At 46.4% G+C, this 18,937-nt stretch overlaps 1 protein-coding gene across 4 annotated transcripts in view; it reads right to left on the bottom strand.

Moving 5' to 3' along the window:
* Positions 1-18,937, bottom strand: part of LOC138489384 (zinc finger protein 1 homolog) — a 406,551-nt gene that overhangs the window by 101,864 nt on the left and 285,750 nt on the right. For 2 of the 4 annotated variants that reach the window (XM_069617104.1, XM_069617106.1), the window contains exon 3: positions 16,411-16,506. The exons of the other annotated variants lie outside the window; for them this stretch is intronic. In XM_069617104.1, coding sequence (XP_069473205.1) covers positions 16,411-16,506 — 96 coding nt within the window. The remainder of the gene's footprint in view (positions 1-16,410; positions 16,507-18,937) is intronic. 4 annotated transcript variants of the gene reach the window in all.

Here is an 18,937-nt window from a genome sequence, read left to right as displayed (position 1 = left end):
GAGATAGCATAGTGTCCAACCCCAGACATGCAGTAAATCAGCAGCACCCATTCCACAGCAAGATGGGATAGCCTAGTGTCCCACCCCAGACATGCAACACATCTCCAGCACCCACGCCATGGCAAGATGAGATAGCCTAGTGTCCCACCCCAGACATGCAACACATCTCCAGCACCCACGCCATGGCAAGATGAGATAGCCTAGTGCCCCACTCCAGACATCCAACAAATCACTAGCACCCAACACCATGGCAAGATGACATGGCCTAGTGTCCCATCCCAGACATGAATCAAATCACAGCAGCCATGCCATGGCAAGACGAGATAGCCTAGTGTCCCACCCAAGACATGCAGCAAATCACCAGCATCCACCCCATGGCAAGATAAGATTGCCTAGTGTCCCACCCCAGACATGCAACAAATCACCAGCACCCACGCCACGGCAAGATCAGATAGCCTAGTTTTCCACCCCATACATCCAACAAATCACAGCACCCATGCCATGGCAAGATGATATAGCCTAGTGTCCCACCCCGAACATGCAATAAATCACCAGCACCCACGCCATGGCAAGATGAGATAGCCCAGTGTCCCACCCCAGACATGCAACAAATCACAGCACCCATGCCATGGCAAGATGAGATAGCCTAGTGTCCAGCCCCTGACATGCAATAAATCACCAGCACCCATACCATGGCAAGATGACATAGCCTAGTGTCCCACCCCAGGCATGCAGCAAATCACCAGCACCCACGTCATGGAAAGATGAGATAGCCTAGTATCTCACCCCAAACATGCAATAAATCACCAGCATCCACGTCATGGCAAGATCAAATAGCCTTGTGTCCAACCCCAGACATGCAGCAAATCACCAGCAGCGATTCCATGGCAAGAAGAGATAGCCTAGTGTCCCACCCCAGACATGCAACAAATCACAGCACCCATGCCATGGCAAGATGACATGGCCTAGTGTCCCATCCCAGACATGCAACACATCACAGCAGCCATGCCATTGCAAAATGGGATAGCTTAGTGTCCAGCCCCTGGCATGCAACAAATCACCAGCACCCATGCCAGGGCAAGATGAGATAGTCTAGTGTCCCACCCCAAACATGCAACAAATCACTAGCACCCATGCATGGCAAGATGAGACAGCCTAATGTCCCACTCCAGAAATGCAATAAATCACCAGCACCCATGCCATGGCAAGATGAGATAGCCTAGTGTCCAGCCCCTGACATGCAATAAATCACCAGCACCCATACCATGGCAAGATGACATAGCCTAGTGTCCCACCCCAGGCATGCAGCAAATCACCAGCACCCACGTCATGGAAAGATGAGATAGCCTAGTATCTCACCCCAAACATGCAATAAATCACCAGCATCCATGCCATGGCAAGATCAAATAGCCTTGTGTCCAACCCCAGACATGCAATAAATAACAGCACCCATGCCATGGCAAGATGAGATAGCCTAGTATCTCACCCCAAACATGCATTAAATCACCAGCATCCACGTCATGGCAAGATAAAATAGCCTTGTGTCCAACCCCAGACATGCAGCAAATCACCAGCAGCGATTCCATGGCAAGAAGAGATAGCCTAGTGTCCCACCCCAGACATGCAACAAATCACAGCACCCATGCCATGGCAAGATGACATGGCCTAGTGTCCCATCCCAGACATGCAACACATCACAGCAGCCATGCCATTTCAAAATGGGATAGCTTAGTGTCCAGCCCCTGGCATGCAACAAATCACCAGCACCCATGCCAGGGCAAGATGAGATAGTCTAGTGTCCCACCCCAAACATGCAACAAATCACTAGCACCCATGCATGGCAAGATGAGACAGCCTAATGTCCCACTCCAGAAATGCAATAAATCACCAGCACCCATGCCATGGCAAGATGAGATAGCCTAGTGTACCATCCCAGACATGTAACAAATCACCAGCACCCACGCCTTGGCAAGATGAGATAGCCTAGTGTACCATCCCAGACATGCAACAAATCACCAGCAACCACGCCTTGGCAAGATGAGATAGCCTAGTGTCCAACCCCAGACATGCAATAAATCACCAGCACCCACGCCATGGCAAGATGAGATAGCCTAGTGTACCATCCCAGACATGCAACAAATCACCAGCACCCACACCTTGGCAAGATGAGATAGCCTAGTGTCCCACCCCAGACATGCAGCAAATCACCGGCATCCACCCCATGGCAACATAAAATAGCCTAGTGTCCCACCACAGACATGCAACAAATCACCAGCACCCACGCCACGGCAAGATGACATACCTAGTGTCCCATCCCAGACATGCAACAAATCACAGCACCCATGCCATGGCAAGATGAGATAGCCTAGTGTCCAACCCCAGACATGCAATAAATAACAGCACCCACGCCATGGAAAGATGCAGTAGCCTAGTGTCCCACCCCATACATGCAACAAATCACAGTACCCATGCCATGGCCTAGTGTACCATCCCAGACATGCAACACATCACAGCAGTCACGCCATGGCAAGATGAGATAGCCCAATGTCCCACCCCAGGCATGCAGCAAATCACCATCACCCACGCCATGACAAGATGAAACAGCCTAGTGTCCAGCCCCTGATATGCAATAAATCACCAGCACCGTTACCATGGCAAGATGACATAGCCTAGTGTCCCACCCCAGGCATGCAGCAAATCACCAGCATCCACGTCATGGCAAGATAAAATAGCCTTGTGTCCAACCCCAGACATGCAGCAAATCACCAGCAGCGATTCCATGGCAAGAAGAGATAGCCTAGTGTCCCACCCCAGACATGCAACAAATCACAGCACCCATGCCATGGCAAGATGACATGGCCTAGTGTCCCATCCCAGACATGCAACACATCACAGCAGCCATGCCATTGCAAAATGGGATAGCTTAGTGTCCAGCCCCTGACATGCAACAAATCACCAGCACCCATGCCAGGGCAAGATGAGATAGTCTAGTGTCCCACCCCAAACATGCAACAAATCACCAGCACCCATGCCCGGCAAGATGGGATAGCCTAGTGTCCCACCTCAGACATGCAACAAATCACCAGCACCCACGCCATGGCAAGATGAGATAGCCTAGTGTCCTACCCCAGACATGCAACAAATCACTAGCACCCACACCATGGCAAGTTGGGATAGCCTAGTGTCCCACCCCAGACATGCAACAAATCACCAGCATCCACACCATGGCAAGATGAGATAGCCTAGTGTACCATCCCAGACATGCAACAAATCACAGCACACATGCCATGGCAAGTTGACATGGTCTAGTGTCCCATCCCAGACATGCATCACATCACAGCAGCCATGCCATGGCAAGACGAGATAGCCTTGTATCCAACCCCAGACATGCAATAAATCACCAGCACCCATGCCATGGCAAGATGAGATCGCCTAGTGTCCCACCCCAGACATGCAATAGATCACCAGCACCCATGCCATGGCAAGATGAGATCGCCTAGTGTCCCACCCCAGACATGCAATAGATCACCAGCACCCATGCCATGGCAAGATCAAATAGCCTAGTGTCCAACCCCAGACATGCAACAAATCACCAGCAGCCATGCCATGGCAAGATGAGATAGCCTAGTGTACCATCCCAGACATGCAACAAATCACCAGCACCCACGCCTTGGCAAGATGAGATAGCCTAGTGTCCCACCCAAGACATGCAGCAAATCACCAGCATCCACCCCATGGCAAGATAAGATAGCCTAGTGTGCCACCACAGACATGCAACAAATCACCAGCACCCACGCCAGGGCAAGATGACATGGCCGACTGCCCCATACCAGATATGCAACAAACCACAGCAGCCATGCCATAGCAAGATGAGATAGCCTAGTGTCCCACCCCAGATATGAAACAAATCACTAACACCCATGCATGGCAAGATGAGATAGCATAGTGTCCAACCCCAGACATGCATCAAATCACAGCAGCCATACCATGGCAAGATGAGATAGCCTTGTATCCAACCCCAGACATGCAACAAATCACTATCACCCATGCATGGCAAGATGAGATAGCCTAGTGTCCCACTCCAGAAATGCAATAAATCACCAGCACCCATGCCATTGCAAAATGTGATAGCCTAGTGTCCAGCTTCAGACACGCAACAAATCACCAGCACCCATGCCTTGGCAAGATGAGATAGCCTAGTGTCCCACCCAAGACATGCAGAAAATCACCAGCATCCACCCCATGGCAAGATAAGATTGCCTAGTGTCCCACCACAGACATGCAACAAATCACCAGCACCCACGCCACGGCAAGATCAGATAGCCTAGTTTCCCACCCCATACATCCAACAAATCACAGCACCCATGCCATGGCAAGATGATATAGCCTAGTGTCCCACCCCGAACATGCAATAAATCACCAGCACCCACGCCATGGCAAGATGAGATAGCCCAGTGTCCCACCCCAGACATGCAACAAATAACAGCACCCATGCCATGGCAAGATGAGATAGCCTAGTGTCCAGCCCCTGACATGCAATAAATCACCAGCACCCATACCATGGCAAGATGACATAGCCTAGTGTCCCACCCCAGGCATGCAGCAAATCACCAGCACCCACGTCATGGAAAGATGAGATAGCCTAGTATCTCACCCCAAACATGCAATAAATCACCAGCATCCACGTCATGGAAAGATGAGATAGCCTAGTTTTCCACCCCATACATGCAACAAATCACAGCACCCGTGCCATGGCAAGATGAGATAGCCTAGTATCTCACCCCAAACATGCAACAAACTTAACAGCAAATACTACTAGTGTCCCTATTCAAGATCAGATTTAACTTTCTGAGAAAGAGTCATTCTCTTCTTGCAAAGGTTTTCTCTTTCACTGTTCAGTCACCCAATTCAAGGTCAGTGTTACTTCCTCCTACTTTCAATCCATGCGGTCCAATAAAACCTAAAGCTGGTTCTTCATCTTTCCTCAAACAAATCATGAAGAGCAAGTTAACAAATGTTCAATGTTTCAGAAAGTAAGAATGGAGAGTTTAAAGTAATGAAACCTAAATAAAAAGATCCAGGATACGAATGGCAGGTAAAATGCTCTTTATTGTCTATCACATATACGCCCACCGGCTCCTCACTGCAGTTGCTCTCACATCAATAACAGCTTTTCTCAGGGCATCCTTCCACTAACATTCCACACTCCATACCTAACAGAGCATGATGTGTTGCATGTAGAGCATACAATGCGACACATCCCCCCTTTTAACACTATGACAATAACAGTTTAACGCCATGGTTGAGGGATGAACAGGCAACAACTTAAAAGTGTGTGAAAACACACACAATGTAGGTGACTTATTTACATATATTAGCTTATTGTTCGGTAAGTAGTGAAACAAAACTTATTGCCATTCAGCAATTTTGTCACTGTAAAGAGTGATACATTGAACACCTTATTAAGCTATTAAGAGTGAATTATGTATCCAATTTGATAAGCAAAACAAATATTGATCAACTTTCATGTATATCCATCCTCACAACATTTGTATCTAACTCTGTTGGTGAGGAACCTGGAATTAATTGTTTAGATATATATACAATTGTGCTGGTGACATGTAAAACAGATCCCCATTGAAGAGGATAAAAGACGCTTCCAATCTCAATCTACATAGTCTTTCAAATATGATGGTCTACCACATGCGTGTTTCACGCGAGCTACCCATTGACTCTTCCTTTAATCCACACAGAAATTCTTCTCTTTATCTCCATCACTGAGACACCTTGTTTCCTTATCAAAGTTTTGTTCTGTGTAGCTCACACTACTATATCTACCATTCAAGCACTTGAAAACCCTGTTGACATTCCACACCCTACCATCTGAGACTTACCGCTCCATGGAATTTCTCCACAACTTTCAAAGGTTCAGACCAATAAATCCCCCTTTCCACTCTGGCATGGGGAAATTGCATCTGTACCCAGTCACCTTCCCCAACAATATTATTCTTCACTGCTTTCCTAATGTCAAAATTCATTTTATTGCACACTTGTCTCTTAGTAATATTCTCCTTGACAACATCAAAATCAATGTCTTTCTGGGGTTTATGGTCATTGCATCGAATCCCTTGCATCTAGGTATCTTTGCATCAAGGGTTTTCCATCTATTTTTTCCATTTGCATTTTACCCTTAAAAATCCCCCTAAACAAAAATTAACCCTTTACCCCCAAAAAACATGCATTCGCTGGAAATGTTTTAGATGTAAAAAACTTGATACAAATGCATTCAATGTTATGGCTTTCGATGCAATGACCACATACCCTTTCTGGCATGCTCTGCCCAACCAAGGTGGATAAACTATGGTGTTGGGTTTCCTTCCCCTCAACATCTCAAAGGGAGAGACTCCTGTAATGGCAAGGGGTGTGCTACCATCTGTGTGCTACTTCAGCGTTCTCAGCTGTTCTCCTCCACTCTCCCTTTTCTGCAATAGCACACTTAATACTATTCTTAATGACTCTATTAAATCGCTCAACAATTCCGTTTGTCTCTGGGTGATAAATATAACTAGTTTATGCTCTATGCGTTTCCTTTTAAGGAAAGCCTCCATTTCTTCAGACACGAGTTGGACTCCATTATTTGTCACAGTGGTTGTGGGATAACCTTCTCTGTTAAATATTTCCTCCAAAAACTTAATTATGTCCTTGGAACAGACATTCTGCATCTGGATAGCATATTCACTAAAACAATACAAAATCTTGAAGTCGCTTGACTCCTTGCTGGTCCCACAATGTCTAACCCCATACGCTCCCAGGGTATGGACGGAATAGACATTACTGTCATGGGTTCCAATAGAGCCCTTTGCGGAATCTTCACCAATATGACAATCCCTGATTAATCTCTCAACCTGCAAATCCATTCTGGGCCACCAGTAGTCTTGTCTTAACAGTTGTTTGGTCTTTGTCATTCACTGGTGTCCCTCATGTGCAGTTTCCAAAATATTCTTTCTCACACTGGTAGGTGGAAACACTTTGTCTCCTCCGAAAATCATGCCATTGTGTATCAGAAAATCATCAAACACATGTATAACAGCATTTGGTATGGTTCCTTTCCTGATCTCACTTCCTTTGACACCACATTCGAGATGCTCCTTGACATCTCTAAGTACTTCAGCAGCTAACATAGCTTCCTCGCATTCTTTCTCTGATACAACCTCCTGGTTGACACTTAAAATGTGATCTTCCTCACCACTATTATCATCTTCATTTTCAATCACATTGGTTAACCTCGACAGACAATCTGCAGCTTTATTTCTCACCCCAGGCACATATTCTATCTCCCAGTCATAATTTTGCAAGCCTGCAACGCACTTGCATATCCTAGAACATACTTTATCCGACCCTTTGGTCGTCAACAATTCTTTTAAGGGGTCGAGATCCAACCTGAACACAAATTTCATATCCCAAAGAAATGGACGGAACTTGTCAATCTCCCACTTAATGGCCAGTATCTCTTTTTCAATCGTGGAATAGCTATGTTCTGCTTTTCTTAAAACTCTGGATGTAAAAGCTATGGGGCATTCTTTCCCATAATTTCCCTGAGACAATACTGCTCGCAAACCATGATTGCCGCATCTGTAGTAACAATGCTTTTCTTATTGGGATCAAAACTTTTCAAAGTGGGTGCATTACTTAAAGCTGACTTAATTTCCTAAAACTCACCGTCACATTCATCATCCCAGTGGAATCTTACTCCTTTCTTCATTAGCTTTCTCATGTGAAAAGTTTTATCGGCCAACTCAGGAATGAATTTGGCAAAATATTCAGCCATTCCAAAAAAGGATATAATCTCCTTATTATTTGGGCTGGGAAAATTTACAACGGTATTTATTAGATCTTTCTTTGACCTAATACCCTGTTCGGATATTTCATGTTCTAAATATTGTATGGAGGACATATGAAACTTGCACATATCCGTACTCAGTGTTAAGCCAGCTTCTTTGAAAGAGTCTAATACCTTCCTAACACTGGAATTATGTTCTTCAAGAGTTCTCCCATAAACTAAGAACATCATCGTGGAAACATAACACTCCCTCCATGTGGTGAAACAATTGGATCATAATGCGTTGAAACAAGGCCACTGCCGATACAAGACCAAAATGCATGTGCTTATATTGAAACAACCCTTCAGGGGTATTGAAGGCTGTTATATTCCTAGAGTGTGGATGTAAAACAATCTAATAGTCCGCAGACTTTAAATCCAACATACTCATCACTCTTGAACCATTAATTGTGCCCAACATTTCTGCTATATTGGGCAGAGGATGCCTGTCTGGTATTACACATGTATTCACACACCTCAAGTCTATACACAATCTGAGCTTCCCATTGGGTTTGTGAACAATGACTAGAGGTGAACCCTACTCCGAGGACTAAACTCTTTCTATGACACCTTGTCTCTCCTTTTGATCAAGTTGGTCCTTTACAGTTGCTCTAATAGCTAGAGGTACTGATCTCACTTTTTACACAACAGGAATAGCATTGGACTTCATGCACATTTTGTTCATAAAACCTTTTAGATTGCCTAAACTCTCTCGGAACACGGTGTGTGAGTAATCAATTCTAGGGATTTATCATACTCTACGGCATAAACAGTTTCTTCAGCATTTGGATCAAGTTTGATCTTGAGTCTTTTCTGATGTGACCAACTAATGAGGCGGATGTGAGCCTTAGCTGGAAATATAAATCTTCCCTTTGGCTGATCTGTTTTTAAAATGCATAACAGACCAGAACCAACCATCCAAGTCAATGTGTTTGTCTCCTTAAGCCACTGGTTTTACATCTACTTGAGTGTGATTCCTTTGCCCATTTTTGCTTCACAAATGACCCTGGGCAGTAAGGTGTACTTGGCCCCAGAGCCAATGACCATCTCCATTTTCATACCACTGATATCTATGGTTGACACGGGCTTCTCCACATCAGCATCTTCATCCTCTACATTGTATATATTTCATTGTTGATGACACATGCATTCTTCTAACTCTTCACACAGTTCATCAATGTAATGAATGTTCTCAGCGTTTTCCTTGCAACAGTTAGTGAAATGCAAAAGAGGAAAAGTGTCCACAATTGACAGACACTCCTGTACCCTGCAGTTAGTGAAATGAACTTTTTTGTTGCATCTCTTGCACATTGCCTTAATACCAGGACATTTGTCGCTGCTGGCTAAATGATACACAATGTCACAACGAAAACATTTTCTTTCACTTTCATTTTTTCTTTCGTTGAACCTCCCCACTTTCTTTTTTATTGTGCTTTACTTCCTAGTTTCTTGTTTCCTTCTGACTGTATTTCCTTCTTGTACGGCTCGGACATCCATCACTTGGGGTGTTTCTTCTTTCTTCATTTCTGTTTCAGTCCTCTTTTCTAACTCTCTCACACACTTGTTGATATGTTCTACTTCTTCGGCTACTTTGATAACCTCATCTATGGAGGGGTTCCTTTTCAATCATAAAGCTTCTCTTACTTACCCATTGCTACATTCTAGCATGAATTGGTCCCTTAATCTCTCATTGAGAGTTGACCTGAATTCACACAAAATAGCTAAACCTCCAAGGGATGCAATATATTGTTCAACTGTCTCCCTATATTCTTGTTTCCTTTTCCCAAAGTGATGTCTTTCAAATATGATGCCCACAGATTTACTATAGTGCTTGTCAAGCATCCTGATACATTTTTCATTTTCAGTGAGGCTTGCTGATTCTTTAACGGAGGAGGAAGATTCTCAAAATGTTCTTGACCGTAATTGCCTAAACAATGCATAAGTAAGCATTTCTTCCGCTCACTTGCTACAAACACATAATTAACAAAACGCGTCTTCCAATGTTTCCACAGTATGGGGGGTTCATCTATGGTATTTAGAAAGTAGTTGGGAGGAGGGATTCCCTGCATGATGATTCATGTATTTATTTTTTTGTTTGCTTCTGTAGTATTCTCTTTTCAGTTTGTGGAGATGCTCTTCATGTGATTGGCTGTTGTGCTCCCTTTGGAAAAGCTCTGTATATAGCTAGTGTCCGCTATAGGCGGTTTACACGGAATAAGACAGTGTGAACCTCTTCATACACTCTTGGTAGTGTTGCTCCTGGATCCCTTTGTCAATGCAGGTATTGTGATGCTCCTGAAGCCTTGAACGTGTTGTGGCTAGCGTGATTTGTGTTTTACTGTTGATATTGGTTTCTATGGACATGACGCCCTGCATGTCTTTTTCTCTAACGCTGGAGACTGGCCGCGCAAAGAGACTGGTCGCGTGCTTGTTGCACACACTCTGCCTGGGATGGGGCCCATGCCTCTTCCTAGAGCTCGCGCTTGGCACTGCTTTCTGCACTGGTGTTGGGGCCCCTGCTGGTGGCCGTTCATTAGCTGTTCACTTACTTCTGGGCCTCTCAGCAGCAGGGCTGGATGTTTTCCTTAATGCCAGGCCATCTCAGAGGCTTGGGCGCCTCTCGGATTTGGATGCCGTCCTCAAAACCAGGGGTCTTTGGAGGCCTGGATGCCTCCCACTTCTTGGAGGCCTGGGCGTCTCCCACTTCTCTCTCACGCCTCCTCAGATGACCTCAAAGAAAGCAGGATCTTCTGCTTTCAGACTGGTTCTGCCTTTGCAGACGGATCGTCGGACAGGGGATGGTCGCTGGGTACAGCTACTCGGTGGGCCGCTGTGCTGTATCCTCATCGCCACTTAAAAGATCCAGGATACGAATGGCAGGTAAGATGATCTTTATTGCCTATCACATATACGCCCACCGGCTCCTCACTGCAGTTGCTCTCACATCATTAACAGCCTTTCTCAGTGCATCCTTCCACACTCTACCTTCAACACTCTATGCCTGACAGAGCATGGGATGTTGCATGTAGAGCAGGAAATTCTACAATAAACATAATCCTTTCCAAGCAATTCAATACTGGAATTCCAAAGGAAATATTCCTGACTGAATGGAACAGAGGAGGAATCTATCGCTGCAAAGTTCCAGAGTGTAACGCTCTTCCAATGTGCTTCCTGCATTTCTTAGAGGTCAACGTTTGTGATACTGTAACTCGTCTTCCAGTGTCACACTGGTTCTGTGAAACGTCATCACAACACAAGTAGAGTCCATGGTCACATCTGCACAGGTGACTTGTGTAGCCTTGAAAGACACTCTACGGAATAGCGCCACAGACCGACCTACGATCCAGCAGAAAAAAAGAGTTACTGCTTGAAACATAAGTTTACAACCAAGCATTGTAGCTGATTTTGTAAAGAAATGAACAACACAGCTGCGTAAGTTCAAATGGTAAAGTTTTTCATTGTCTAATTCTAAAGTTTGCAGCATTTGAATATTACTGGCAATGGTCTTGCTTTGGGAATAGGAGCAGGGCTGGGCAGACGTGGGGACTTGTAATGTATATTGAGTTGAAATAGGTATCATACCCTCTGCTTCACCTGAGCTGAGACAGTCATCCTTTCTTTCTCTTGCATCTGGGTCTGGGGGGTGGACCAGACTTAGTCTTTCCTCTCTCTTCATACCGATGGACTCTTCAGGGTTGGTAATGGTGTCACCTGTTGTATGAAAGGAAATGGCCATGATCTCCATTCTCTGGGCCTGAATGTGCCTCTGATTGTAGTCCCATGTAGCATTTGAATTCCTGTATGTATATGATATATTTACATGTGTTCCCTCATCCTAATTCTTGTGGGTGTAGAAATGACTGTCGTTCTGACTCAATATATGCAAGAAATCTTGCGCTTGCCAAAAAAAACAAATGCTGGGCTATCCCCCGAACAGAGCAACAATATTGTAACCATATCACTCTCCGTTGTTTAGGAATCGTTTGTTACATTTGTGATGCTACTCCCAAAGTTAAGTCTTGTCACTGGGCCCCATTACTAATTTGGCGGTGTGGAGAGTTAACGCTGCAATGCAGCTGGATTACCGCACCACTGAACTATGGGTTTGGAGGCAAGGTGGAAGAAAAAGCACCAGCAAAATACTGGAGGTAATTCTTCTGCCTTACTGCCCCAAAAACTGCAAAATCTGTGCAATTACTGTGAGCAGAATTACCAATGGTGGTAATTCCACTGAAATTTACTGGGGCCTAAGACGGCCTACCACTACTTGCAATCCGGAGGTAATTCAGCCAGACGAAGTGGTGGTAACTGTAATTCCGTTTGGTGGCATTTTGGCGGATTTACTGCTCACCAAACCTGTAATGAGGCCCACTAAGTCTCTAGACAACCCCTCACCTATATGCCGCTCTCCCTGGTTGTCCTCACGGTTTCTGTCTCCTTCCCTCCCTCTCTAACAACCACTTCTCCATCACTCTATTTTTCCTGTGCATCTCCCCATCCCTCCTCCTGTCTGTTCCTCCAGCCCCCGATGTCCTCCACTTTAGGTTCTGTTTCCTCCAGTTTCCCAACCCTATGATCATTGATTACAGTCTTAAACATGTACCGAAGTGCGCTTCTGAGTGCAAGAGTTAGGACTGCTGTAGAAAAGCTGATCAAAATAAAATGTGAGCTAAATTACAAAAATCAAAAAATGACAAACAAGAGGTCCAGGGGAAAGGATCTTTGGACGACAGAAAGAATAAAAATGTATTAAAATGAAAAGGAAAAAAGAAGAGGAGGAAAACGATACATCAAGCGAACAAAAAGTCAGTCTAACCCAATGGAGTCTAAGTGATACATGAAAAGATACAAGATCCAGAAGCACCTGCATCATGAGAGACAGACTAGTGTCCTCTCTCCAAGACAACTACAACCCCTGTCTCCCAATTCCCAGCTTGCCATTCTCCCCATTTCCCTCATTGCACCGCTACCTCCCCTGCAGCTTTCCCAATAATGGCAGCGTACCTGCCTCACAAGACAAACTGACCCTCCACTGACATCACACTTATTGCCACCTAGCCCCACCTTATCTCACCGAACAATTCACGCGAAGACCCCCACCCGCACCACCAGATCTACCAACACCTCTTGCCTAGTGGTACCAAGATACAACCTAAAACGAGTACGTGGCTCCAGCCTCCCAATTATGGAACACACTCCCACCGGACATCAAATCCATCCAAGTATTTGCAAAGTTCAGGAGTAGTGTTATCGCCTGGCTACTTAATAAGAATGAACCTAATTCTCTCTTTTACTTATGCCTCCCTGACTACTCTGCGAGCGTAGCCTCCCTCATACTGAATTCAAGCTTGTACTATGTAGTATCTGAGTTCTTGCTCTATACTATGAATTGTATGTACTATGTATCTGACTGAATGCATGTTTGTACTATGTATCTGACTGACTGAATGCATGTATGTACTATGTATTACCTGAATTCCTGCTTTATACTACGTATCAAATGCAGTTTGTGACTGAAATGTAACATGTAACCATCTTCTTACTCACTAGCGCCCAGATACCCTTGGGTCAGGTGCGCTATACAAAACAAACAAACAAACACTGCCAGTCATGCCTGATGGCCCGCACTAACCCATTCAGCACACATCTGGAGGTGACCACCACAAAAGTAGACCAAAGATCTGGACAACACAACCCGATCCCTCACAGAAAACACACGGCAACCCTTCTCTATCCCACTCTAACTCCCATTCCACTACATACACTTTACAAGCAGTAGTCTGGCGAGTTAACAGTGGTGACTCCACACAATGCCTACCAGTCACATAGGAGCTGATACTCCTAGGTACATACTGCCCGTGTAGTATGGGATATCCAAGCTGCCGTAACCTGTAATCTCCCCTTTCACCAAACTCTGTTAACCCCAAATTACTTGTGTAGTGCTCCGTTGCTTCCTAGCGAGGTTCCCCAACGCAGCAACACGGTCCCTCCATCCACGGCATCTCCATCCCCTTTCTTTTATTCCCATCACAGTTCTCAGCATGAAACCTCACTCCAACCACAGAGCAAAGTCAGGGTCAACTCAGGGTGATCGAGAACTATTTAGCACAAAACATGAACAAAGCAGGCTCTCCCAGACTGTACGGATAAGAGACCACCAACTGTGCACCACACGCCATGAAACTAAGTAAAGGCTAATTTAACAAGATGAGAAGAGTTTGCCATCTCACCAACTACACAAGCCAAGACATGACTTTTGTGTAGATACGGGAATGGCACTTGCCAGGCACAGCCATAGTGGTATTAACTACCCATTGGTGGTAGCGAGTGAAAAATGGTGCGAGTACCTGGGCATCTAATAGCAGTGCCTGGCAATAGCTTAAAACGTATGCACAAGCCAAAACTGTTGGCTCTTCCAATGCTTGTTCAGTAGCTTTGCCAATGCTTATTTTTAACAGGACTTCAGTGAAGCATATGCAGAGTGCCTATAAATCAAGTGGCTGAGTGCAGACCTGTTTAAGACATTTTTATTACACCAGTAGCGTGTTTACAACTCTAATGAAGTCATTAACTCCCAGAAGGCTGCTTTGAACCAACACTGGCATGTGCTTTGAATGCAAAGCCTGATGGCAAGGCTTGATTCTCATGAGGAAGTGTTTTAGGCGGCCAGAGGCATGAATGGGTGGGAATGGCCATCGGGGTTAGCATGGCCAAGGGCAGGCAAGGGGTGGGCACATAGCCAAACAAGTGTTCCTCCTCATGTGTCATTCCTCCCTATCTGTACTCCAATGCAATAGTTTCAGCTTGTAGGTGTCGCAAGCAAGAGCCAAAACTAAGCCCAAACTAATAAGTAGGCAAATATCAGAGTGAGTATTGGTCATCAGCTTACCCAACACATGACATGCAACACACCAGCCTTGTCGGCAGTCTGCTCAGAGGAGAGTGGTAACTGAGCAAAGCTACCAATGCCTCCAGTCAGGACCAGCACAGGGTCTTTCCCCACTCTATCCAAGCTTTGGGAGTACACAGGGGCATTGGAAACTCTCGCGGGTTTGGGCCCATGCTTCCTTCTCTTCTTCCATCCCTCCATGTTCTCATCTCCCACCCTTTCAGACCCTCCCAATGGCTTGCTCCTTCCTTCTCTGCTTCCATCCCTCCATGTTCTCACCTCCCACTCTCCCATTCTTTCAGACCCTCCAAATGGCTTGCTCCTTCCGTCTCTTCTTCCATCCCTCCATGTTCTCACCTCCAACTCTCCCATTCTTTCAGACCCTCCTAGTGGATTGCTCTTTCCTTCTCTGCTTCCATACCTCCATGTTCTCACCTCCCACTCTCCCACCCTTTCAGACCCTCCCAATGGCTTGCTCCTTCCATCTTCCCATATTCTCACCTCCCCCTCTCCCACCCTTTCAGACCCTCCCAATGGCTTGCTCCTTCCTTCTCTGCTTCCCTCCCTCCATGTTCTCACCTCCCACTCGCCCATTCTTTCAGACCCTCCCAATGGCTTGCTCCTTCCTTCTCTGCTTCCCTCCCTCCATGTTCTCACCTCCCACTCTCCCATTCTTTCAGACCCTCCTAGTGGATTGCTCCTTCCTTCTCCTCTTCCATCACTTCATGTTCTCACCTAACACCCTCCCACCCTTTCAGACCTTCCCAATGGCTTGCTCCTTCCATCTCCCTAAATACTCACCTCCCCCATTATTTCAGACCCTCCCAGTGGCTTGCTCCTTCCTTTTCTTCTTCCATCCTTTTATATTGTCAACTCCCCTCTGCCATCCTTTCAGACCCTCCCAATGACTTGCTCATTCCATCTTCCCATATTCTCACCTCCCCCTCTCCCACCCTTTCAGACCCTCCCAATGGCTTGCTCCTTCCTTCTCTGCTTCCATACCTCCATGTTCTCACCTCCCACTCTCCCATTCTTTCAGACCCTCCTAGTGGATTGCTCCTTCCTTCTCCTCTTCCATCACTTCATGTTCTCACCTAACACCCTCCCACCCTTTCAGACCCTCCCAATGGCTTGCTCCTTCCATCTTCCCAAATACTCACCTCCCCCTCTCCCATCCTTTCAGACCCTCCTAGTGGCTTGCTCCTTCCTTCTCTTCTTCCATCCCTCATTCCGTTAGATCTTCCTTCCTTCCTTCCTTCCTTCCTTCCTTCCTTCCTTCCTTCCTTCCTTCCTTCCTTCCTTCCTTCCTTCCTTCCTTCCTTCCTTCCTTCCTTCCTTCCTTCCTTCCTTCCTTCCTTCCTTCCTTCCTTCCTTCCTTCCTTCCTTCCTTCCTTCCTTCCTTCCTTCCTTCCTTCCTTCCTTCCTTCCTTCCTTCCTTCCTTCCTTCCTTCCTTCCTTCCTTCCTTCCATTCATCCATTGCTCGCAGTCAGTCATTCTTCCTTACTTTGTTTTCTTTCCCTGACACTCCCTGCATCACCCAACTTCCTCTGGGAACTCCTGCTTTTCCCACACGGTAGTGAGGGGAAGTTGGGAAGGGGGCTATGCAGGACTGTTTGGTAAGGAATAATGTGCAATGCCTACCGTGAATATTTGCCGCCTTCTCCCGGCTGTCACTGGGGCACAGGTCTTGCTTTTCTTTCGTTCTTAATGAAAAGACAGTGGTGACAATAAGGGGGCCTGTCAATACAATAAATAACACACTTTAGTAATTCTTCTGCTTGCCCTGGGAAATGAAGAGAACACTCAGTTATTTATTGTCTGGATGACAGACGTGTAGCCCACCACAGCATCATTAATTATCAAAGGCTCTAGAGTGCCTGAAATACCTAGGAAGAGTGCAGCCTTGAGCGCCACTAACCGGAACACAAGATACACAAGCAATGAGGAGACCGGCAGCAACCATGGACACTTTAAGAGCTGCGACACACCTCCATCCTGCCTTGTGACAGGAAGAGGACATGTTAGCAATGGCCCTCTTGGAGTGGGAGAACGCTTCCAGAATAGATACCACATGAAAGGGAAAGTCTATATGGCAGACATCTTGGAACAGACTTATTTCTTAAAATATCTTTCATACAGAAGCCGTGCATCCATCCATAGCCACCAACCATCACAAGTATCAGAGCAATGCCTACTCCCCAAGATCAAGATGCAGAAATGGACGCAACGCCCCGGAAGAGAAGCTCGTTCTAACTGCTAATGGACAGTGAACCACGCGCACATGCTGCCCTCAAGCCCCCGATGCCCCCGCTGACCCCAGGGATCCTGGCAATGCTACGCTGGAGACTACTCGCAAATCTTGCTCAATCTGGGCCCTTAGCAGGCTGCTTGTTCTGTGTTGTGTCGGTGTGTTTGTGTATTTTCCCCACATAGCACTAATGGTTATGTTTCGCTCTCTCACTGTTTTAAGCAGGGACATCATCACAATCCCTTGGCCATCACCAGAGCGAGCAGTGTGGTACTAGGAAATTGTGACACAGGGGAGAGCCATCCTTTGAGGAACGTGCATCGGAACCAATCCCAGATGTGTTTTCTGACAACTGGGCGTGGCAGGAACCTCTGTTAGTGAGAAAGGGAGAGTTGGAAACTGGAGCCAGGTGTGACTTCAGGTTCTGGTAAAGGGAGCACACATTACATTACATTTCAGGGCTAGGGGTTTTCCTTTTAAAACGTCCAAGTCTCCCTCACCTTGCCTAGGGGAGGACGTTCCCCCACATCCAAGTAAAGTCACATCATTGTACTGTGTTTGTATGGCTTTCTGTAACTGGAGAAACCTGTCAAGAGGCTCCATGCCTTGGGTTTAGCCCGAGTGTTCGCACTGCGGTGCTTGAGTATCCGTTGGCAGCGAACTGTGGTGTCCTAGGCGTCCCTGTGCGGTAGGGTCAGAAGAGGTACATTGTTTTGCTGTTCACACAGCCACCTCAAACAGCCCCGAATGTATTATCCCATGTCACTTTGCAATGTGGGTCTCGGCTGACTCCACCTCGATTCCATCTGTGGGTGTATGGGATTCTCACACGGCCGGAGACTAGGGGCTAAGCCTGTGTGTACCCGACAGCAAGGAGTATTTCTGCTCGAGTACCTGCGCAGGTGCGTGTGAGAACAGTGGCCCTTGTCCCAAGAGTGCTCGATTAGAGCAACTTGTAGATTGCCTAGACAGGTGCATCTGTCTGTCACAGCACGTCATACGTGCCACTGCTCCCGTGCCTTGGCAAGAGACCCTTCCTAGAAGTGCTTTATTTGCCATGTTTGAGGCCCCTCGGAGAACGACAAACTGACGCTAGTAAGCAGGTCAATCCTCAAACTGGGTCTGGAGGCCCAAGGCATGGCTTCCTTTCTGCCCTGTTTATTTAACTCAAGATGCAGCCATGATGGGTGAAAGAGGGGCCTGTTGCCCACATCCCTGATGCATACATTATTGTACTCTGGCGTGTACGTTGCTGTTTCCATAGCAGGACTCATTATGAGATGCTTAGAAATGTGGGGCTGATGATCTGCACGAAGTTTGGCATAACAAAATGACATGCCCCTGAGAATATTGTTTAGAAAGTCTCAGCAGAGTCAAGGCAGTCTGTGGGAGAACAAGTGTATTTAGCAGTCTTTCTACACTGTTTACTGTGTGCATTGGAAGGAGAGGAGGCGGCTTCGATATAAGCCTTCTTTCTGCGTGGAGCACCGTAGAGTCAAGGCAGTCTACCGGGAGAACAAGTGTATTTGGCAGTCTTTCTACAATGTTTACTGTGTGCATTGGAAGGAGAGGAGGCAGCTTCGATATAAGCCTTCTTGCTGCATGGAGCACCGCAGGGTCACGACAGTCTACCGGGAGAACAAGTGTATTTGGCAGTCTTTCTACTGCTTACTGTGTGCATTGGAAGGAGAGGAGGCGGCTTCGATATAAGCCTTCTTGCTGAGTGGAGCACCACAGAGTCACGACAGTCTACCGGGAGAACAAGTGTATTTGGCAGTCTTTCTACTGCTTACTGTGTGCATTGGAAGGAGAGGAGGCAGCTTCGATATAAGCCTTCTTGCTGCGTGGAGCACCACAGAGTCAAGGCAGTCTACCGGGAGAACAAGTGTATTTGGCAGTCTTTCTACTGCTTAATGTGTG

This window comes from Ambystoma mexicanum, chromosome 9 (genome assembly GCF_040938575.1).
Source record: "Ambystoma mexicanum isolate Mex_15411 chromosome 9, UKY_AmexF1_1, whole genome shotgun sequence".
Classification (NCBI taxonomy): domain Eukaryota; kingdom Metazoa; phylum Chordata; class Amphibia; order Caudata; family Ambystomatidae; genus Ambystoma; species Ambystoma mexicanum.
The sequence above is the reverse complement of the archived record's forward strand: the minus strand, read 5'-3'. Positions and strand labels throughout refer to the sequence as shown.